The sequence below is a fragment of the Budorcas taxicolor genome, chromosome 7 (assembly GCF_023091745.1).
Source record: "Budorcas taxicolor isolate Tak-1 chromosome 7, Takin1.1, whole genome shotgun sequence".
Taxonomy (NCBI): domain Eukaryota; kingdom Metazoa; phylum Chordata; class Mammalia; order Artiodactyla; family Bovidae; genus Budorcas; species Budorcas taxicolor.
The window spans coordinates 56,924,858-56,949,476 of NC_068916.1; the positions used below are offsets into that span (position 1 = coordinate 56,924,858).

General features: G+C 36.4%; 1 protein-coding gene across 2 annotated transcripts in view; it reads right to left on the reverse strand.

The window, feature by feature from the left end:
* Positions 1-1,759: 1,759 nt before the first annotated feature.
* Positions 1,760-24,619, reverse strand: part of LARS1 (leucyl-tRNA synthetase 1) — a 65,351-nt gene continuing 42,491 nt past the window's right edge. For both annotated transcript variants that reach the window (XM_052642571.1, XM_052642572.1), the window contains exons 23-32: positions 22,893-23,076; positions 18,910-19,000; positions 17,531-17,671; positions 16,380-16,520; positions 16,033-16,143; positions 13,779-13,889; positions 10,864-10,968; positions 8,794-8,889; positions 7,275-7,407; positions 1,760-2,151 (exon numbers count right to left, since the gene is read on the reverse strand). In XM_052642571.1, the coding sequence (XP_052498531.1) occupies positions 1,946-2,151; positions 7,275-7,407; positions 8,794-8,889; positions 10,864-10,968; positions 13,779-13,889; positions 16,033-16,143; positions 16,380-16,520; positions 17,531-17,671; positions 18,910-19,000; positions 22,893-23,076 (1,319 nt within the window). In that variant the 3' untranslated portion in view covers positions 1,760-1,945. The remainder of the gene's footprint in view (positions 2,152-7,274; positions 7,408-8,793; positions 8,890-10,863; positions 10,969-13,778; positions 13,890-16,032; positions 16,144-16,379; positions 16,521-17,530; positions 17,672-18,909; positions 19,001-22,892; positions 23,077-24,619) is intronic.

Here is a 24,619-nt window from a genome sequence, read left to right on the forward strand (position 1 = left end):
TGTTTTTCCCTCAGTATTTCAATTAATTGCTGTTTTTTTCAGTTGCACATCAAATAAAATTATAGGCTTACATTTAGAGGCTTCCTTATACAAAACTTACACATCTTTAAACACAAAAAACATATTCAGTCTAGCAAGACATCTATTCTAAGAGAGAGAGACTGGAATTGAGACTGAGGGAACAGAGAATCCATGAATCCCAACTCACCTGTAATCCAAGGAAGCATAGGTTCATAGGCTCACTTATTAAAACAGGCACAATTACTCACAATACTAAAATTATTTTCCTTTTTCTTTTTTTGACCAAGCACATTTCATTTAATTTGCCAAGTTAAACCCAAGTAGCCTTTGTTTAGGCCTCAGGAAGGATTACTTACTTTGATTTAGGGAGTAACTATAGCTATGCAGATTGAGGAAGCAACAAAAGAATCGAATGGAGGGCAAACGAATTAGTTGCCCCAAAAGAACCAAACAAATATGATATGATTATTAGCCACAATAATCCTATTAGTCCTAAGTATATTATCACTACTACTACTATAACCTGATATAGTAGTATAGTAGTATTCAGTACCAATCATTGAAGGTCAGCAGCAGCATTTCAGAAGGTTTACCACTTGGCAGGTACTACACTATTAATATATATGTAAGATTTTCCTACATTGTTTCCTCTGAGTATCTCACAATAAGCCTAGAAAGTAGGTACATTATTAGTTTCATTTTATAGATGTAGAAATGGGTTGAGTAACTGGCCAAAAGGACACAAGTAGCAAGTGGAAGAAATGGAAATCTAACTTAGCTAGTCTGACCTCAGAGCATGTAATCTTATCTACTCTGCTATGCTGCCTGCTCCTAGCAGATAAACAATGATATGTACTTGATGCTCTCTGAAGGATAGTTCAGTTCTAACATTCTATGATTTGTCTTAATGACTCTGTAATAAAGAATTCAGCTAGGCCCTGTAATCTCAAATTGTATGAAGCAAACTAAGGAAGCTCAATAAAATCTCTTCACATGATCTGAAAGTTAGAATTCAGGTTTCCTAGGATTATCAGAATTGGTCTTTCTCCACATGAAATCCTTCAAGAAATGCAAATTTTTTATTGCTATCAGTCAATATCTAATATTTTTTCCTCATATGAAAAGAGATGACACAGACAATATCTAAAGACATTCCAGAAAGAATAAAAAAATAAATATGCAACACTGTTGGCTTGATCTTTAAACACAACTGAACTAAAAGCAAATCTGATAGATGCAGATTTCTGAGGGCGGAAAAAATCCTCTCCTTTAAAACACCTAAATTTAGTATAATCAAATAACTATTTATAAATTATCAATACTAGCCTTGAGAAAATATTACTGGTGGCTAACTGAATATATCAAAGCTAAAAAAAATTATTTTAAGACCTATTTGTTCTTTATACAAAATACTGAGTGATCACAATCAAATCAAAATATTCTCATTTGTTCTTTTAAAATCATCATGAGAGTTCTTTTTAAAATCAAAACTGATTATCTAATTACTCTTCTTTTTAAAAAAGAAAAACAGCTAACTCCATAATGGATGTAATAAAAAAGTTGCTAGCTACTCCTTACCCCTCATAAATAACATGAAGTACACCTCATACAAGAAGCATACTGACACTTTTGCATTAACCTGAAGTACTCACAAGCTTCTGGGAAACAGCAAACATCTGTTAAAAAAACAAAAACAAAAACAAAGTATGGTACAAACTATTTCTATTTGAGGCCTCAATAAGGAAAAAAAATTTATTAGGTCCAAGAATTGAAGAAAATTTGGTATAGTTACGAGTACATGCAGAATCTGATGGTCAGAAATTAAATCTATTTAGGTCCAGCCTAAGGTTCTCGGAGCCTACCTACAGGCACAATCATAGCAGTAATATCCTCAGAAACCAGGATAAATCTCCTGTGCCTTTGTTTAATGAACTAAATAGATCATTGTATCACCAATATCTGCCCGTAGCCCATTTTCAGTAAGATGAATTTTCTTGTTCATGAGATCCACGTGGAAAACAGCATGCTCAGAAATGGGGGTCTTTTCAGTGTGCTCTTTTCCCAGGACAGGAACTCGCCGAGGCCCCAACACTGGATCGTCAAATCTCATCAGTTTCACTTTGGAAACGTCTACAGCAAAATAAAGTAGCAATACGAACATTAATTACAGTCACTAGCGCAAACCCATGGCTGAGTCTCATAATTCATGTTTTAAACACACTCATTATATCTTAAAAAATATTTTCATCAGGTTATTAAACAGGACCCAAACTCAGAAAGCAAACATAAATCTAACAAATCTTCATCCTCTGTCAGCTTTCACCCAGATCAAAAACTGGCAGAACTTCTGTATAACACATCTTCTGGAATTATAAACCAAGGGGAGGGACTGAGTATATTTTTGAGCATTATCCTACATGCTCTCTCAAATCACTTTTAATACACTTCAATTAACCATTTTTCAGAACATTAAAAAACCTAAAAGTTTTTTTTTCCTTTTCTTGTCTTGCTTCTTGGAATATTTTAAAGTGCAAGAATTGTAGCTTTCTTTTGGAAGATAATTTTGGAAACAGAATTACTGCCCTAAGAAACAGCATTATCAGATTCTTATTTTGCTTAAATGATGAAAAGTGTATTAACAAGCTGATGAGAGACAACGAAAGGAGAACAGGGGGAAAGGGCACAGACTTTAGAATTTTGAGCTTCTGGATGAGCTCCAACCCTCCCCTGCTTGAGATTTTCCTGATCTGCTCTTGCGCCAAGATGATAAGACAGCTCCTGGCAAAGAAAGCGCTTGTCCCTTGAACAAATTTATGATGCAACAATCCTGCCAACAACTGAGCCCAAAAGAAATGTATTTATTTCAGCAATTCTGAGACTTTTCAACATCAAATGGTTTTATTTTACAAGGTGGAAAAACACCATAAATAACTACAAATGCTGATTCTGGGCTTATTGCTCATTCTAAGCGTAGCATGGCTAGTTTATGCTTAACTTATCTATGGAAACTGAAGATACCTTCTGACTTATTTCCCACCCTTTTCTAAAGTAGATTGCTGGGTGGTCCATAAGCCATACTCCCTCATGCTGCCTTAAGACTATGACTCTTAGCATGAGAGGGATAAGATTTTTAAAAAAAGATAAAAGGAGACATTAATGCAGCTGGCAGCTATTTGAGGAGTACAAGTTATCCAGGCCTTCTATTATCCTTGGGAAACAAAGACTAAAGGATGACAAGCTTAGAGTAGGGATCTGAGGGTTTACAGAGCAATTACCTGCAACTACCATGAAGGCAATCCTGCCTAAGAGTCTTTACAGAGGTTCTGCAGAGGCCATATAATCTATCCCCAGATACAGCACAAGCCCTGAAAATTAAAATGAGAAAGAAGCAGGCCGAGTTTTCATGACAGCCATGGTCTTATTTGAGTGGAAGAATACAATTCACTTTAATAGCTATTGTAATTCAACATGCACATCAGTGGTATCAAATTATTTTCTTACGGAAGCAATGACAAGTCCTGCCAGCAGATTTTATGAACAAGGCCTTTTACTGCAGATATGCCTCTGTCTTTCTGTCTCAATCTCTCTGAAACAGACCTCCCTCATCATTCCAAGCAATTCGGAATTAAACTATTTCAAAGAAGCCTTAATACCCAATCAGGCTCCTAAGTGACAAAACACATCTGCTTTGATGTTTCCCCATGTACTTCATCACTGCAAATAAAATTCTTGGGGCTTTCTTAGTGGCTTTACTATCTTTTCTTATCCCAGACCTGTCTTATCATTGAAAATGTTGAAATTTAAGTCTGCAACTACACAAGATTTAAGGCACTTAGAGAAAAGATGAGAATGATTGAAAGTCCCTAGGGATTGATAATGCAAAATGGAGCTTTTCACCTCCAAATTATTAGTTCATATGTGGCATGAGTTTTGAGTGATTTAAAGTTATTATCATCAAATAGTTACTCCACAGCCTTTGTGGAGTGAAATGATGATTTTAGTTCCTAGTTCCTCCTGGACCTAGATCATAATCACCCTCAATACAACTGGCACTAATTGGACAACTTGCTGGCTATCATAGCAGACAGAGAAGTATGTTATTGAATTTCACTCCTTTCTCATTTCACTTACTCAGTTCTCTTAGATATCAAAGTATCCTGAGGGCTTTTGGAAAAGTCTTAAGTTTAGAGCTCTTCTGTAGATACTTGGAGGAATATCAATTGCAAACTCCCCCTAATATTTCTCTATCTATTTTCCAAAATTCACAGCAGCTACTAATATCAAACTTAAAGCACTTTATGATAACATTATTCACAGCTAGAATAACAAAGGAAGTAAGAATTATGCCAGAAGCTCAGTGAGAAAAGACAAGCTGAACAAAACACATCGGTACAGTTCCGAAGAACCTAGTCAGTGCTGTATCTGAGAGTATTTAAAGGTAAATCAGGTTTAACATATTATATAATCCAATTTCCAATACACGAATAAAGCCTCTTATGCACTACAACCTCATAATTATCCTATCCAGTGGGTGCACACAAATACCTATTTTCTTTAGAAGCTATTATATTGTTCTTCAGAGTTAAGAGTTCTTCCCATTACAAAATTTTCTCATGACCAATATATGCAACATAAAACAGCAAAAAGGAAGGCCACAAAATGGCTTCCTGTATGTTCACACTTCAAAATTTTCAAGTTCTGCTTTTTGTGGCCTATAAGTTGCAAGAATGGCACTATCATTCTACAGTACCTGGTTTATTGAGGGAACATGCTAAATGTCTACATAGATAAACCTTGAAAACATTTTGCTAAGTGAAATAAGACAGACACGAAAGGACAATATTGTATGATTCCACTTATACAGGTAACTAGGAGAGTCAAATACACAGAATAAAAGAGCTCTTGCCAGGGATTAGAAGGAGGAAGACTGGGAAGTTATTGTTTAATGGATAGAGTTTCAGTTTGGGATGATGAAAAAGTTCTAGAAATGGATAGTGTGACGGTTGCACATCAATATGAATGTATTTAATGCTAATGAACTACACACTCAGAAAAATGATTAAGGTGTTCAATTTTATGGTTTGCATATTTTACTGCAATTTTTTCAATTTTTTAAAATGTCTACAAAAAACAAAAATTCCCAGTCCTAACATATTGCTTGGAGAAGGCAATGGCACCCCACTCCAGTACTCTTGCCTGGAAAATCCCATGGATGGAGGAGCCTGGTGGGCTGCAGTCCATGGGGTCACCGGGGGTCGGACATGACTGAGCGACTTCATTTTCACTTTTCACTTTCATGCATTGGAGAAGGAAATGGTAACGCACTCCAGTGTTCTTGCCTGGAGAATCCCAGGGACGGGGAGCCTGGTGGGCTGCCGTCTATGGGGTCGCACAGAGTTGGACACGACTGAAGCGACTTAGCAGCAGCAGCAACATATTGCTGGTACACAGTGAAACAAGTTATCAGCATTTCCCTCATGCACGTTCCCTTCACCCTCACAGGGCCCATCCAAACGATGTTTTCTCCATCAGACCAGCCCTGATCACCACAGCTGGAAATAAATAAGCTCGCCTTTCTCTCTGCTGCAAGTCGTACCTGCACCTCTCTTACTGTATCAGCAGCTTCTCCTTAGAGACTATGTACTCCAGTAGTTAAGTCCCCTACTCCTTCAGGAGATGCAGTCTCCTAGTGAACAGTACTTTGTGGACTCCCCAAAACCCTTAGTACCTACAAGGAGTAGGTACTTTATCTCTACACATACTTTATCTCTACAATAGTCTCTCAAAAATTTCGAGAGAACAAAAAATGCACGGCAGAATGAAACAGGGCTATTTTAAGTCTTCTATGTAAATGGAATATTGTTACCCTGAATACAGTTTGAAAAACTAGGTCACTGTATGGGATCTTTAAATCTTTTCAGGAAATTTTTATACTGATGGTATGTGGCCCAATCAACTCTTGATTGCCACCAAGAAGAGAAGGGAGAGATCATGCAAAACAGGGAATCTCAACATTAATTTGTCTTCGTAATTTGGAAGAAAAATAATTTAGAAACACACTAACTCCCTCCACGCATAAGATCAGCTGAGTGATTTTAAAAAAGAACTACAAATTATTATATCAAATCTAATCATAAAAGATATAGACTTAATCTTGCTAATAAATTAAGACTATTTACATATTTTACCCAGAGGCATATTGTCTAAAAGAAAGAATATGAGCTTTGCAGACAAAGACCTATGTTTGAATTGTTTGAATTCCAGCTTCAAGATTTACTAGCTGTATGAACTTTGTAAGTTATTTAGCCATGCAAACCTCTACTTCATCATCTGCAAAAGGGAAATAATACCCTCAATGTTAGACAGTTGTAAAAGGATTAAATGACTAACACATGACTGCTACTGCTAAGTCACTTCAGTCGTGTCCGACTCTGTGCGACCCCATAGACGGCAGCCCACCAGGCTCCCTGTCCCTGGGATTCTCCAGGCAAGAACACTGGAGTGGGATGCCATTTCCTTCTCCAATGCATGAAAGTGAAAAGTGAAAGTGAAGTCACTCAGTTGTGTCTGACTCTTCGCAACCCCATGGACTGCAGCCCACCAGGCTCCTCCATCCATGGGATTTTCCAGGCAAGAGTACTGGAGTGCGGTGCCATCACCTTCTCCGAACACATGACAGACACACAAAAAATTTTATTATTTTTCTCTTCCTTCCCCAGGAACAGATTCAGTCAAGCAGGTTAATTTGGAATATTAAGGGAATATGTTGCTTAATTCTGAATATCCCTGAGAGATGGAAATTGCTTGTTATAATTTTAAAGCTACATGGAATCCTGGTACTTCCCTGCTGGTCCAGTGGCTAAGACTATGCTCCCAATGCAGGGGGCCCAGGTCCAATCCCTGGTCAGGGAATTAAAATCCCACATAGTGCAACTAAGACCTGGAGCAGCCAAACCAATCAATCAATATTTTTCAAAATAAAGCTAGATGGAATCCTGGAAAACCACGTAATCCAGTGCTCATTTTATGAAAAGAGAAATCAATTTAGAGCTTCAGTGACATGTCCAAGTCACCAAGCTACCTAGTCACAAGGTCCCAAAAGAGAAGATAGGTGTCCTAATTCTGTGTCCAATATTCTTTCCACATTACATGACTGTCCCTAAGCAAGCCAGTTACTCTTCCTTCTTCCTGCTGCTTAGAACTCACAAATCCATGAGCTAGTGCCAAACGTGCACTTCAGGGAAGCCATTTACCTTTGATTCCTCGGTCCACTTTCATTAAACGCCTGAGTATAGAATCACGGTTATCTCCTTGCCTGATTTCAATTTTGGTTGAGAAGTGGCCACTGAATGGTTGAGGATTCAGTAGGGAAACTAATACACCAGGCTAAGAAAATAAAGAGAAAATGACTATTAATTAGAAATCAAATCTGAATACTGCTGAGAGAGGAGTGTCTGCTAGACTTTTAATGTCCAAGAAATACAGACTTAATTCTGATATTTTAAAATCAAGATCAAAGGATACTCAAGTATGAAGGAAAAGATGTACAAAAGCTCATGCTTATAACCAAATGCCTGCATAAGAGTGACTATGAGTACACATATCTGTACTGATGATGGATAGTAACAACGATTCTATTTTCTCTTCCACAACTACCACCGTTTACTGAATTCCTACTAGGTACCAGATGATGGTACTTTATAGACATCATCCCTATATCCTGAAAAGCAGTTCCTTAAGACCTCTTTTCACAGATAAAAAGCTGAAAACCAGAAAGATTAATAAAGCAGCCCAAGGTCACATAGCTACAAAGAGACAGAGCCTCACATTACTGAGCATAAACTCAGTTCTATATCATACTACTTTCCACATTGTATAAGCTATATAGTTAAAGACAATACTCATTATTTTAAGTGAAAGAAGTTAACTGAGCGTTATGAAACGTAAATACATAGTAGCTTAAGGGAATGCTTGAAAGTAGCTTGAAATAAACACATTTGTATAGGGAACACTATTTCATGTACCTGTCTCCATGGCTCAAATGACTATACTTTTGAAGCCACCATATCTTAATGTAATGAGACTATTTATAATCTGATGATAAACTCAGGAGGTCTGCATGATCATCATTACCTCATTCTTTCAAAAGAGACCTTTTCTGTTTGCTGGGTCTTTGATGAAATGTGGTAAGAGTAGCAGGATCTATGTTAATTCTTCTGCTTATTAAGAAAAGTAGGGCATTTCATGCAGTCTCACAATGGCACTCCACCAGACTTTACCAAATGCTGCCATTCTGAATGGATTCTTTAAGAGTTAATAAAAAGCATTACAAGCAAAATATGAAATGATTCATCAGTCTGGTTTATGCCAGAAGCCAAAAGTCTTAAATTAAATAACATTATCAAACCAAAACTCATCCGAAATATGAAAGCTCCCTCTCTCTGTTTAAAAGTCTCACATTTCAATGTCCACTATCTTTTTTTAAGTCACGTTTTGAAAATCATATTCTTATTTTTAAAATCACAAGCAATATCTGATGCTAACCGTAACAGGAGAGTAAGGAAAAGTGAGGACTGGACTAACTAGGGAATTAGAGGATCTGAAACCCAGTCCCACTCCTGACCAACTATGTGGCCTAAGTCAAACTAATCATTTAACTTCTCTGGACCTCACTTTGCTTCCATCTTCAACATGATGGGTTTAGATGTAAAGCTCTGTAAGGTCTCTTCCAGCTTTAAAATGTAATGATTTAGTGAGATTCTTTCAACTTACTTCCGTTCTAAAAACATTAAGTGGTTTCCCAGGACAGCAATCTTCCCTGACTTTATCTTCTGCTTCAGAGGCAAATTTGACTTCTATATGTTCTAGCTAAATAGAGAGGGGAAAAAATGGAAGTCATTAGTATCACTTAATATGATTGAAATTAATCATCACCTCATTTCACCAAACAGCAAAACTAGGTTCTCCACTTGATATGAAATGATCTATGCAATTTTATTATTTTCCATATAAACATTAAATGAAATCTATAATCAATTATTTAACACTCATCTTGGATGTCTCATAGTATGTTATTTATATAATCATGTTTACCATCTTCTATATGGAAATCTGACATTTACCTGCTGCCTACAAGAAAACAATAAAGAGGATAAAAGGCTTTCACTCAAATAAATGGAAAAGCTCAAAGTGAAAGTAGCTCAATCGTGTCCAATTCTTAGCAACCCCATAGACTATAGAGTCCATGGAATTCTCCAGGCCAGAATACTGGAGTGGGTAGCCGTTCCCTTCTCCAGGGGATCTTCCCAACTTAGAGATCGAACTCAGGTCTCCCACATTGCAGGCACATTCTTTAACAGCTGAGCCACCAGGGAAGCCGAAGAATATGGGAGTGAGTCGCCGATTCCTTCTCCACTGGATCTTCCCAACCCAGGAATCAAACCAGGGTCTCCCGCATTGCAGGCAGATTCTTTACCAGCTGAGCTACCAGGGAAGCCCGGAAAAGCTCAATATATGTAGCAAATTGCATATATATATGAATATAAGATGACCCTAAATAAAAAGTGTTCCCACTGTCCCAATGAAAATATCCAAGCAGTGTTTTATTTCCATGAATACATATGAACATTTAGAAATACATAAAATAGATGTCTACTAATACTTAATTATGCATTTATAATTGTTGTTTCTGTTGTTTAGTGATTAAATCATGTCTGACTCTTTGCAACCTCTTGGACTGTAGGCTGCCAGGCTCCTATGTCCATGCGATTTCCCAGGCAAGAATACTGGAGTAGGTTGCCATTTCCTTCTCCAGGGGATCTTCCTGACTCAGGGATCGAAACTGTGTCTCCTGTTTAGCAGACAGATTCTTTGGGAAACCCACACACTTATAATTACATGACATAAAATATTTACTTAGAAATGATTGTTTCTTTCATTCCCATATTTCATAAAACAATTTTTTTGAAATATAAACCTGTTCTGTTTTTGTGCTTAGTTGCTCAGTTGTGTCGGACTCTTTTGAGACCCCATGGACTTAGCCTGCCAGGCTCCTCTGTCCACGGGGATTCTCCAGGCAAGAATACTGGAGTAGGTTGCCATGCCCTCCTCCAGGGGATCTTCCCAAACCAGGGAACGAACGCAGGTCTCCTGCATTGCAGGTGGATTCTTTATCATCTGAGCCACCAGGTTTTCATTATTCTTAGAACCACTTTCTGAGTCCTCTAACACAATTTTCTATAGATAATTATCTTTCCTTCTTCCTAAGTTGAATGAGAGACAGCATTTTTAGAATCTATATATTAAACTGTCCCTGGTGCATGAAGATGGGATGGGGAGAAACTCAAATATGTGAAAGCTACTGGTAGTGTTCTGTTTCCTGAGTTGGGCAGTAGATTCAAGGATGTTCATGTATTACTAACTAGGGGGAAAAAAGGGCCAAACATGGACCACTGATGATATATCATGAATCAAGGATTTTAATCCAAATCTGTCAATCTGAGGTCTTAAAGGGAAGTGGGAAAAAGAAGCAATTCAGAGCGTTCCATAATATAAGAGATTTTGAAAGTATATGACTATAAGGTCTCTTCCTCATTTTGAAGAGAAAACTTGGGCATATACAGTTAGTATTTTAGATACAGAATAATTGATAAGTGAAATAAGGTAACAGATAATTTCTTCTTCCGGTAACTCCTGTACTACCCATTCTCTTGCCCCCTACAATATATTTGGCAAGGGTACTAAACATAGAAGATGAAGTTTTTAAAAAGGCTTATTATAAAACAACAGAACTGGATTGTTTACTATAGTCAGTTAGTTATTATAACCCCAGGCCCCTCTTACCTCAAGAGAGTTGGTCAGGTAGACTATGTTCTCCATGAGCACTGCCTGTTCATCAAATTCTAATTGCAAATCCAGAACACGAGGTCCCATCTTCTCCAGATTTTCCTAACAGCCAAAGTGGTTTTGAAAAGCAAAATCACATTAAGAATATGTTGAAAAGAACATGTTTCCGCCAAAGCAATCAGTCTCTCAAGTGATAAAATCTTCAAATTTGAACAGTTAAAGGAAAGGCCTTGGACTCATGGTTTCCCTTATCTATGTTTGCTCACTAATGAAATTACTAGCTGAGAGTAATTATAATTTAAAGTATGATAAGATTAAGACAGCACGGAAAAGACTAGAGGACAGGTTTTCAGATTTATAAAAGAAATATGATTTCATCATTGTTTATTTAGCCTGACTTAACAAGCAGATCCAAAGAACTTGCTTTGACAAGGAATCAAACAAGTGTGTTAAAATATTCCTCAGTTAACTAAAAAAAAAAAAAGTAAATTAAAAGTTTCTAAGGTACCACATCAAAGACTATTTCAAGGAACAGTAAATTAATAATAACCAGACATAGAGTAGCATGGTTGCATATACAAACATATGTAAATAGAGAGCCAATGGGAATTTGCTTTATGACTCAGGGAACTCAAACTGGGGCTCTGTGATAACCTAGAGGGGTGGGAATGGGTGGGAGGCGGGAGAGAGACTTAAGAGGGAGGTATATATGTGCACCTATGGTTGATTCATGTTGATATATGACAGAAATCAAACCAATATTATAAACCAATCATTGATCAATTAAAAATAAATATTAAAAAAATAATAAGGGTGCCAAAATGAAATAAATAAGTATATAACCAAACAAAAAAATCCCTATAAATTTTAAAATATCTTAAAACCTTGATTTAAATGGGTACTCGGATAATCCTAAAACATAAAAACCATTTCTTTAAAAAAAAATTCCTTATTCTTAATTTTCTTTAACATTAAATAAAGTATTTGCTGCTCAAGATGCAACCTTCAAGAACTATGCTCAAATGCACAAATATAGCTAACCTGACTAGAACATATTTCCTTTATTTATATGAAAGTGACCTGACACGATTCTTGATGCTCACTACCTTCATTTATCATCCAAGTTGTTTCTTTTCCCATAAAGTGCTAGAAAACTATTCTTATTCCCAGATTTATTAAATACTTTTCAAAGTTACAAACCACTAATTTGCCTGGTAAATCATCATTACTGAAAAAATATTTTACTACTTGAAAATTCTAACACTGGTTTTTCGAAAAGCCAACCCTTGAATCTAACATTATTTAAAATCGGTTTTACTGGATTCTGTAAAGCATGTCACCAAAATTTATCGCCTGTGCAATGAACAATATTTTGTTGATTTTTTGTTGATATTTGTTGATATTTTGTTGATTCCCATATTGACAATGGATCTGACATTGGACCGATGGCACTAGCTGAAAACCAATGAATTATGAGTATACCCACAAACATAACTTGATTAGTGTAGGTCAAGCCAAGATTCTCAATTATTTCTGAAACTTCAAATACCATAAGGTTCAGACAGTTGACTATGTGTCCTTAGGAAAGCCTTTTAATTCTCCTAGAAGCAATTCACCCTAATACAGGACAAGCTCTGAGTTTTGCTTTCTTATCAGGAAGGCATCTATAGCCTCCAAGGTTGAAGAATTAATCTAAAGCATAATAATCATTACATGCTTAATAGGGCGGAAGACACTGATTAACTTTTTTTTTTAATTTACTGAGCTTACTTTTTGACAAGTAGTATTAAAATGTGTTATATGTATTAACTCATTTACTCCTCACAGCACTCCTAAAAGGTAGATTCTATTAATTTCCTATTTTATGGATGAAAAACCTGTGGCCCAGAGAATTCAAGTGATTTGTCTAAGGCCTCCAAACTAAGAAGTAACAGAAAATAGGATTGGGGCCAAGATCTGTCTGCCCCCAGAGTCTGGGATCTTAAGCAACATTCAGTTTTGTTTCTGTTTCTCTGTCAAGAAATCCAATAGATCAGCTATCTATATGAAGAAAGCTAAGAGTTTAACCCAAAGGTTTTCAATGTGTGTGTGCTAAGTTGCTCAGTCGTGTCTGACTCTTGCGACCTCATATTGTAGCCTGCCAAGTTCCTGTCTATGGGATTCTTCAGGCAAGGATACTGGAGTGGGTTGCCATTTCCTTCTCCAGGGGATCTTCCTGACCCATGAACCAAACCCAGGTCTCTTGCATGGCAGGCAGATTCTTTACCAAATGAGCTACAAGGGAAGCCCTCAATGGGGAAGCTGGAATTGGGGAGCAGACAACCAGGAAATAAATGTCTCCAATGTCTGGAGACATTTAAGTGTCATAACTTGAGTTGGGGAGGGAGAAATTCTACTGGCATCCAGTGGGTAGAAGTCAAGACACTGTTAAACATCCTATAGTGCACAGGAGAACAGCCTTCCAAGAACTATCCAACCTAAAATACAAATAGAGCCATTAATGAGAAACCCTAGTCTAACCGCTACAAACAACATTTATCCTGTTAATAAGTTAAACCTATACAAACGTAGAATCCTGTTTCCAGTAATAGGATCTAGTAAAAAGACCCTAATGGAAGCCAAAGAATATGCTTCCTCCTCAAACTGAAAAGAAGGGCAGGTAGAACATGAAGAGAATCATTTAGTGCAGTAATTCTAAACCAATTTTTCTTTCACAATACATATTTTAACACACTCAGCAATTTCACAGGTAAAACCCAAATATAATCATTCATTGCCACAACCACTGACTGAAAAGTCATTTCAGCAGATTTCCGGAGAGAGATCTTGCCCAGAGTTTTCCTCTTCCTTCTACGATCCTAGCTAACCATCATTACCCATGTGATCACAGCTGCACAAGATCCACAGCTTACCTTAATCATGGCGACAAATGGCATCACTTTCTTCATATATTTCTTCAGTTCTGGCAAACTGCCTAGTTCACCAGCAATGACTTTGTTATCAGGCAATTTTCCACTGTTGTTCTAAAAAAAAGAGTGGGAGAGGAATATGAGGGAAAATATTTTTAAAATAATGTAAGATAGTAGATATGCCTATAAGAAACTGGCCAGAAATGAAACAGTGGCCACCAGCCTGATAGAGAAGAGCAGAAAAGGGGGCACACTCCAGCATCATCGGGAAGTGAAAGGTAAATGAATAATACAGAAAAGAGTCTCCTGTTTCCTCTAAATTCAAAGGACACATGTGTTTTAGGACAGAGGAGAAAAGCAAGTGCGTCATGCAAAGTATTGAATTTTTCCTTATGTTAATGACACTTTTAGGATCATAACATTAGTCCTACCTGGTGATAAAATGGTCTATAAAGATCTCATTTGTCTTTTAACTTCTAAAAGCAATTCATTAGTCAAGCAAAATGAAGATTATACAACTATCATACAAGATATATATAATTTGTGTTTTTGAGCACTCTTCTTATAAACTATTACCACAAATGTGAAAAAAGAATATAATTTCTTTATAATAATAATAATAATTTCTATCTACCTAAAAGTATTATAAGCACTAATATGCACACCGTCCCAAATGTGCTGCCTAAATTTAAATTCACTCGTACAAACATCAACAGAGGAGTAATAAAGCAAGTGGCCTTTTCAGAGTTTTGGATGACCTGTTTTCTCCTTAATATAAAAGCACTGCACCAAAGCCAAGGGTTGGGAATAAATCTAAAAGAAAAATAACATATAGTAAGATTTCCAATAATCTATTGACATTCAATTCTAACCTTTACTAGAGTACACAGGAAAAAATATTTTCTCCACTGGCAAAAATGTTGCTTTGAAATACATAAGGAAGAGAAAAGGAGAGGGTGAGACACATTCCTTTTCCCTATGTCACTGAATAAGTGTCATACTAAACATAAGAACATTCCTCTGGATTATAAACTGACACTCTTTGAGTTCTTTAGGATAAAAACAAATGATAATTTTAAAGGAAGCTGGTCATTCTGATGTTGAGTCCAAACTATATAATCTAGTCAATGAATATAAATTAAAGTATAACTTCTAAAAGAACAGTGGTGATGGGTCTTTTTTAATACCTGGGATATTCCATACCATATTGAATTCTTCTGCTGTTTCCTTGAAAATGCTGATAATGAATATATAAACCACTGAGGCACAATTTCATTTTTCTGACTACCAAAGTAGCTTTTACTCTTTTATTTACCATAAGTCAAAAATCTATAAGCAGACTCTAAGAGCTACTTTCTCTTTCTATTATATACAATCAAGGGAAGAAATACTTCCCCATAAAGTCAGGTTCACAAAGATTACGAAAACACTTGCTCTTCTCTTTCCATCAAGTCTTACAAATCTAAAAATTCTCATAAGTATTTCTTGGGCAACTATGAAAAGTAGTGAGACAAAATTGCAATAAAGGTCTAGAAAATCAAAGCTATGGACTTCTCCTTTATATTATCACTTTATGCTTTGGCCATAATCCCTATTTTGTCTCTTTCTCAAGTGTACCTTAATGGTTTCTGTCCACCAATAACTATTCTTTATAACCTAGACAAAAATTCCACAACATATAAATTTGTTTCCATATTTTGAACATGAAAGGAAAAAGGTAGGTAAATTTTTTTCTTTAGGAAAACCTAGAATTAAGTTTAAATATTGAGTTTCCTTCAAATATAACTATCATATGTAATAGCGATTTACCTGACAGTCTTAAAAAAAAAAAAGGAAACACCAAACTCTCCATTTCTACTGGTAGTTATCAAACTGGCCACTTTCTTTTAAATTACTCAAGCATCAAGCTTCAAACATCATAATGTTAAGATTTCATGAATCCCAGTGTTCAAGGTACAATGAAACCAAAAGGCAAACTTAGTTCTTTTGCTTCATAATTTTAACCAATATATGAAAAAGTTCCACATCTCTTATTACATACTACTAGATCCAGTATTTTTGTATGAAAGTTTCAGAAATGAAACAGTTTTTCCCTCAGCATCCATTTAAGAGCCACAAAGGACACTCCACATCTAAAGGTAATTAAACGAAGATGCTGTTCTTCCTTCCCCTAGACATTGCCAACATCCTGAAAACAAAAACAGTATAAGCAGTACACAACACTGCTTGGAGGGGGAATGTCTACTGAGAGAATTACCTCAAAGTGATCACGTAGAACTGACAGGGTGATGTGTTGCCAAGACGGATAGTTCTTTGCTACATAGATGGTGCAATGTGAAGGCTTTTCAGGGGGCTGCTTGTCAGTCTTCTATAGGGCAGAAGAAAGGAAAAAACATCTACTTATTTTTATATACACCAAAAATGAAATAAACTTCCAGTGTATACCACTACTTCCTTTAACATTAAAAAAAATCAATTATAGAACTGCATTAATAATGAAAATAGCCCTATACATTTTAATGAAAGTTGTCTTTATCTTCATCACTATTAGATGTTATTTGACCAATAACTTTTAAGTAATGACTCTTAAAAAAATGACTTCACCTTCCCTTTAGCAGGCATCATATAGTTCTTGAGTCGCAGCCTAAGGTCATGTGCTACTTCCATGAGATACTGTGAGGAACGTATCAAGCTTTCATCCACAGGACCTGCCAGAGGCCATGAAGCAGTCATAATTGAGTCAGGCTTGAAAAAAAAAAACAAAAGGTTCACTGAGATTAGACAACAGAACTATTTTATGATTCTTGGTTACAGTTTCATACCAAGGCTACCATCTGTAACTGTGTGCTCAAAGTTCAAACCTGACTACATAGAACACACTTTCAGCCCCTGATCTAATGTTCCCTAGAATTCAAGCTGTGAAGTCTGACTCTACATCCTTAATTAGCATCCATTTGTACAAGCATATTAATACCCACACACATATGCTCACTTTCAAAGAAAATTATGTAATGCTAATTTGCCTAAATTTAATCATTATTATATAAATTACACACACTCTCAGTTTTTACCCTATTAATACATCTAGTACTGAAAGTATGGCTATTTGGAATATATTTCATGAACACGTTTTTGCATTCTTCACACAGTGAAAAACACAGAAGAGCTTGGCTAATAAGGCTGGAAAGGAGTTATTAAACCAACCAATCTGTTTATCTGCAAGCCTGAGAGAAATAATTAAATTTACCTTCACAGTAAGAATGCTAATATAATATCCCTGAATATGCAGCCCTATATATGCCAGGAATTTTATATAAATTTTTTTATATTTTATAAATATAAGAATATTTATGCAAATATACACTTCTACCTTTGTTTATAAGCAGTTCATAACAGTTATATATATCTTTCAATATTTTCACCTTAAAAACAAACAGCTAGAAAAACATTATTAGTTATACATATATTAAAATATATATTTGAATGTATTCAAATGTATTATAATATTTCCTAATAAGAAGGTGATAAACAACACACATAAAGTAAATTATACATAGTGTGTATATAAAGACTCATATATGATGTTTCTATCTAAAAAGGAGACAGCTTTAATTTAAGCTGCTGTAATAATTATAAGATGATGAACCCAACATTATATTTAACAGTACTCATTTTCAGTCTTTTTCTTTTAAGTAACATTATTTAATGAGACAAAAATCAAAACCACACAGAACATCTTAAATGCAGAACGCTACCTTTCCCAGGAGTGTCCAGATGTGCTCACACAAATGCGGGCAGAATGGAGCCAAGAGAAGCGTCTGAACTTCAATAAACCGGAACACGAGGTCTCGGTGCATCCCTTCTATGGCCAATTCGCGGTACTTATCTTTTGCGGCCTACAAAATTTGGAATTCTTTATCATTTCTCTCCCCCTACTTCTTTGAAATAAAATTAAAGGAAAAAAGTTCAATATCTCTATTTTAATGCATTTTTAAGTACTTAGTCTTTAAAAATTTCATAATTTCTGAAAAGGTTTTGCTTTCTTTTTAAGATTCTGAAAATAAATGTGTATCAATCCTTAGGTCCATAACAATAAATTGTTTAAATCTGTACATCTTTGATGACCTTTACTATTAAACAGTTTTTAAGCACTTCTTAGCCATTTAGGATTCTTTAGAGGGACTGTTTGTTCACATCCTTTGGTTATTTTTCTTTGGATATCTGTATTTTTTTTTTTGATGTGTCAAAAATACTAAAATACAGACTGTAAGTAATTTTCCAATTGTGTATTTTTAAGATGATTTCAGTTGTGATTTTCTTACCTGTGTTGCCAGATTCATCAGTATTTTTTTTGATTGTTCCATTCTTTTGTTTTTATGATTAGGAAATCTCTTAATTACAAGATCAAATAAATGTTTGATTAACCCCGTTTTTCAGAAAAAAAAAAAATTTATCAATCCTAACAAAAGAATATTGCACTTTTATATTACTAATTCCCAAAAGAAATATCTGAAAAAGACATTTTGTAATGGACATAAAAATTGAACAATTTAAACTGGGTACTAAGGTGAATGCTCTAAGTAACAAATATTAAGTACTAAAAAGCCTATAAATATGATACACTGATATGCTCAGCACTTATCCTTATTTAACCACATTTCTGGAAACCAAATTACATAAATCCCAAAGTGATATTCTACAAAACTGAGAAAACCTACGTTTTTACTTCAACCACTTGGACTGTCAAACTTGAGGATATACTGACACCTTGTGGAAAATCTCAGAAAACATTTGCTTTCAAACTTACCAGCAATTAGTTTACAATTAGGCCTTTTTTTTTTTTTAATCAATTTAAAAATGCTTTTCTGGAAAACATGACTAAGTTTCAGATTTAACCTCAATTAACTCACAGCTCAACTAGGAACAGAATTCTTTATATTAAGGAATTATTTATATAAAGGAACATAATAGAAAAAGTACCCAAGAAAACTACTTAAAATCATAATTTATTGAAGACTTTACAAGTTTTCACTGTCCATTTAAAAGATGAGTCATTATGCTATAGCGGGAGGAAAAAGAAGAAATGTACAATATTTACATTGAATATTTTATGCTATGAAAATTAACAGCTTACCTGAAACTCAAAAAAACCTGTTTTCAAAGCTTCTTTAAACATCATCTTTTCATAGTTTTGATCTGTCTTTATAATTCCTGCATTCATTTCACTACGGAGTATGGAAAAAAGGTAACTGAGTTTAAAGGCAAGTGTATATAGGTATAAAAAAAACTTCCACATATATTAGCAATACGTGAACTGTGAACTTCCAGATGTTCAACCTGGTTTTAGAAAAGGCAGAGGAACCAGAGATCAAATTCCCAACATCCGCTGGATCATCGAAAAAGGAAGAGAGTTCCAGAAAAACATCTATTTCTGCTTTATTGACTATGCCAAAGCCTTTGACTGTGTGGATCACAATAAACTGTGGAAAATTCTGAAAGAGATGGGAATACCAGACCAGAAGCAACAGTTAAAACTGGACATGGCACAACAGACTGGTTCCAAATAGGAAAAGGAGTGCGTCAAGCCTGTATATTGTCACCCTGCTTGTTTAACTTACGTACAGATTACATCATGAGAAACGCTGGGCTGGAAGAACCACAGGCTGGAATCAAGACTGCCAGGAGAAATATCAGTCACTTCAGATATGCAGATGACACCACCCTTATGGCAGAAAGTGAAGAGGAGCTAAAAAGCCTCTTGATGAAAGTGAAAGAGGAGAGTGAAAAAGTTGGCTTAAAGCTCAACATTCAGAAAATGAAGATCATGGCATCTGGTCTCATCACTTCATGGGAAATAGATGGGGAAACAGTGGAAACAGTGGCTGACTTTATTTTTTTTTGCTCCAAAATCACTGCAGATGGTGATTGCAGCCATGAAATTAAAAGATGCTTACTCCTTGGAAGGAAAGTTATGACCAACCTAGATAGCATATTCAAAAGCAGAGACATTACTTTGCCAACAAAAGTCTGTCTAGTCAAGGCTATGGTTTTTCCAGTAGTCATGTATGAATGTGAAAGTTGGACTGTGAAGGAAGCTGAGTGCCAAAGAATTGAGGCTTTTGAACTATGGTGTTGGAGAAGACTCTTGAGAGTCCCTTGGACTGTAAGGAGATCCAATCAGCGCATCCTAAAGGAGATCAGTCCTGGGTGTTCATTGGAAGGACTGAGGTTGAAGCTGAAATCCCAGTACTTTGGCCACCTGATGCGAAGAGTTGACTCATTGGAAAAGACTCTGATGCTGGGAGGGATTGGGGGCAGGAGGAGAAGGGGACAACAGAGGATGAGATGGCTGGATGGCATCACCAACTTGATGGACATGAGTATGGGTAAACTCTGGGAGTTGGTGATGGACAGGGAGGCCTGGCGTGCTGTGATTCATGGGGTCGCAGAGTCGGACACGCCTGAGCGACTGAACTGAACTGAATATGAGAACAATGCCTGAAACATTTCATACTGCTCTATCACAAAACCATCTTTGTGTTCCTTAAAACTATTATAGCCTCCCACTGTCTATCTACTTGAGTACTGTCATCTGACACTGCTTAGAGATCCTATTTATGAGAACACAATAAATTTGATTATGAAGTCAAAAGTGCAATATGAAAATACTTTTAATAAGACTATAGTCAGGTTTAATTGTTGCATTTTAAACAATGGACACCGGAATAAAAAAGATATTCCTTATGCTACCTCAGGCCCTTCAGAATTGGGCCTAATGTGGCCCCAATTTGTCTGATCTTCTACTTCTGCCCTCCACACACTATACTTCAAAGAAATACCACACTCTTTGCATGGATTTCTCCTCTCCCTCAAAATTTCAGTTTATTTTTTAAGAAACTCAGAACTCACATACCACCTCCTCTAATTTCCCTCTATTCCTACTATTGTAATTGGTCAGAGAAGTGTTTTTCTCTCCTCCTACAATGAATGATCAAGTCTTAATTCATCTTTGCAACACTGGTGCTTAGGATGGTTCCTGATACAAACAGACTGATATATATCTTATGAATGAAGCAGGAAAAAAAGACAATTCTTTTCTTTTAAGCTACTTTTCCTTTAACCATTCCATCCTCCTCTAATGCAAGACAGCATGGTGCAATGGTCATGAAAATAGGCTTTGGAGACAGAAACAAATTCAAATCCCAAGTCTGAAATGACTAGCTTTGAGGCATTTAATGAAAAATTAAAATTTTTCTAGGCTTCAATTTATTTAATTATAAAATAGAGCTAGGACTCCCCTAGCCAGAAAATTTGGAAATATGCCAATATGCCAGCAAATTTGGAAAACTCAGCAGTGGCCACAGGATTAGAAAAGGTCAGTTTTCATTCCAATCCCAAAGAAAGGCAATGCCAAAGAATGCTCAAACTACCGCACAATTGCACTCATCTCACACGCTAGCAAAGTAATGCTCAAAATTCTCCAAGCCAGACTTCAACAGTACATGAATCATGAAATTCCAGATGTTCAAACTGGATCTAGAAAAGCCAGAGGAACCAGAAAGCAAATTGCCAACATCCACCGGATCATTGAAAAAACAACAGAAATATGTACTTCTGCTTTGACTACGCCAAAGCCTTTGACTGTGTGGATCACCACAAACTGTGGAAAATTCTTAAAGAGATGGGAATACCAGACTATCTGACCTGCCTCCTGAGAAATCTGCATGCAGGTCCAGAAGCAACAGTTAGAACTGTACATGGAACAACAGACTGGTTCCAAATCAGGAAAGGGGTACGTCAAGGCTATATATTATCACTCTGCTTATTTAACTTATATGCAGAGTACATTGTGAGAAATGCTGGGCTGGATGAAGCACAAGCTGGAATCATATTGCCGGGAGAAATATCAATAACCTCAGATATGCAGATGACACCACCCTTATGGCAGAAAGTGAAGAAGAACTAAAGAGCCTCTTGATGAAAGTGAAAGAGAGTGAAAAAATTGGTAAAACTCAACATTCAGAAAATTAAGATCATGGCATCTGATCCCACCACTTCATGGGAAATAGACGGGAAAAAAATGGAAACAATGAGAGACTTTTTTTTGTGGGCTCCAAGATCACTGCAGATGGTGACTGCAGCCATGAAATTAAAAGACACTTGCTCCTTGGAAGACAAGTTATGACCAACCTAGACAGTATATTAAAAAGCAGAGACATTACTTTGCCAACAAAGGTCCCGTCTAGTCAAGGCTATGATTTTTCCAGTAGTCATGTATGGATGTGAGAGTTGGACTGTAAAGAAAGCTGAGCGCCAAAGAATTGATGCTTTTGAACTGTGGTGTTGGAGAAGACTCTTGAGAGTCCCTTGGACTGCAAGGAGATCCAACCAGTCCATCCTAAAGGAAATCAGTCCTGAATATTTATTAGAAGGACTGATGTTGAAACTGAAACTCCAATACTTTGGCCACCTGATGCGAAGAACTGACTCCTTGGAAAAGTCCCTGATGCTGGAAAATACTGAAGCCAGGAGGAGAAGGGGAGAACAGAGGATGAGATGGTTGGACGGCATCACCAACTCAATGCACATGAGTTTGCGTAAACTCCAGGAGTTGGTGATGGATAGGGAGGCCTGGCGTGCTGCAGTCCATGGGGTCGCAGAGTCAGACACGACTGAGCGACTGAACTGAACTGAACCATTATTTCCCTGGTGGTCTAGTGGCTAAGACCGTGCACTCCCAATGCAGGGGGCTCAGGTTCGGTCCCTAGTCAGGGAACAAGATCCCACATGCTGCAACTAAGAGTTAGCATGCTGCAACTGTTAATAAAAAATCCTGCAATTAAAGATCCCACATGCCACAACTAAGACCTGACGCTGCCAAAGAAAGAAAGAAAGAAGGCTAATAATATTTTCATTATATAAAATTGCTATAAGGCTAAAATCAGATAATGGATCCAAAGTACTTAGCATAGTTCCCAGCACAAGTAAGCTTTCAATGAAGAGTTGCTATTATTAACATCTAAATTTATTTTAAGTGTTAAAAAAAAAAGAAAATTTAAAAATACACCAGGACTAAGCAAGTCTTTAAAGTAAAAGTGGTTGGGGACTATACATTACCTGGCAAAAACTTTATCATTGAAGGTATTGGCAGGACCACTTCTTAGGCTATCCCAGTTAGCAACCATTTCTTTCACCCATTCCACCCAGGTATATAGGCGGAGAATACCTGCATCTGCCATGGCTTCCACAAAGTTAGCATCTTCAACAGTGTCACCAGCATCAGCTAGAGCCAAGCGCATTCCTTGAAGAAGAAAAAAAATTAATTGATAATTTAAAAATGTAGTTACTGAATATAAACTATGTGCCCAGGTGGGTACACTGCCAAGCCCACATATAAATTAAGAAACAGCAAGTGCTTTAAACCACTGCATGGATCAACAGCAAAAATAAAGATCACCAAAAGCAGAATCCATAATGATATTGTTAAAATATTTGAATTTCTATATTGATTTGCAGACACTCAGCATCAATATGCGTTTCTTCTCAGGCATGTTGTGCTAATGAGATAAAGTGATCTTTAATGAGGCAGAGGAAAAAATGATAAACTTGGGAAAGATATCCCTATCAACATCTCAGCCTCATTTAAAGGCAGCAAAATATTATGATTATTTTAATGCATAAGAAAATAGAGTGGTGCCTTGTGTGCACAAATACATATTTTCTTACTTCTAAAAGCAGATTCTTCCAGGTTTCTTATTAACAAAATACAATTTTTAAAACAAAATCTTCCATCCTAAAATATTTTTTAAAAAAACAAAAACAACCCACCCATCTGTAAGAGTCTAACCAATTAAATTACAGGACATCCTTGCAATGGAAGACTATACTGCTATAAAAGAGGAAACTTAAACTGAACTACAGACTTAATTCAAAATTTCACCAGCCTTTTCTCTAATATCCTTTTTCTGTTCTAGGATTCAATCCAGAATCCCACCTTGCATTTGATTGTTTTATTTCCTTGGTCTCTTCAAATCGTGACCATTTCTCAGTCTGTCCTGGACCTTGACTACTGATGGGTAGTCAGGAATTTAACAGAATTTCCCCCAACTTGGGTTTATCTGATGTTTTCGCATGATTAGATGGAGGTTATGAACCTCTGGCAAGAATATCACAAGAGTGGTGCTGTATGTCTTCTCAGTGCATCATTATCGGGAGGTACATGATATTGACATGATTTACTATTGCTATTGCAAACCCTCCTCATGTGGTCAGGTAGTGTCTGCCAAGTCTCTCCACTGTAAAGTTAATATTTTTCCCTTTGTGATAAAGAAGTGTCTTGGGATAAATACTCTGAGAATATGCAAATAACCTTTTTTTTTTTTTTCCTAAACTTTCATCCATTGATTTTGGCAACCACTGATGGATCTTGTTGTAACCTCAGATATGCAGATGACACCACCCTTATGGCAGAAAGTGAAGAATTAAAGAGCCTCTTGATGATAGGGAAAGAGGAGAGTCAAAAAGTTGGCTTAAAGCTCAACATTCAGAAAACTAAGATCATGGAATCAAGTCCCATCACTTTATGGCAAATAGATAGGAAAACAATGGAAACAGTGACAGACTATTTCTGTGGGCTCCAAAATCACTGTAGATGGTGATTGCAGCCATGAAATTAAAGGACGCTTCTTGGAAGAAAAGTTATGATCAACCGAGACAGCATACTGGAGAAGGAAATGGCAACCCACTCCAGTACTCTTGCCTGGAAAATCCCACGGATGGAGGAGCCTGGTAGGCTGCAGTCCATGGGGTCGCAAAGAGTCAGACACAACTGAGCAACTTCACTC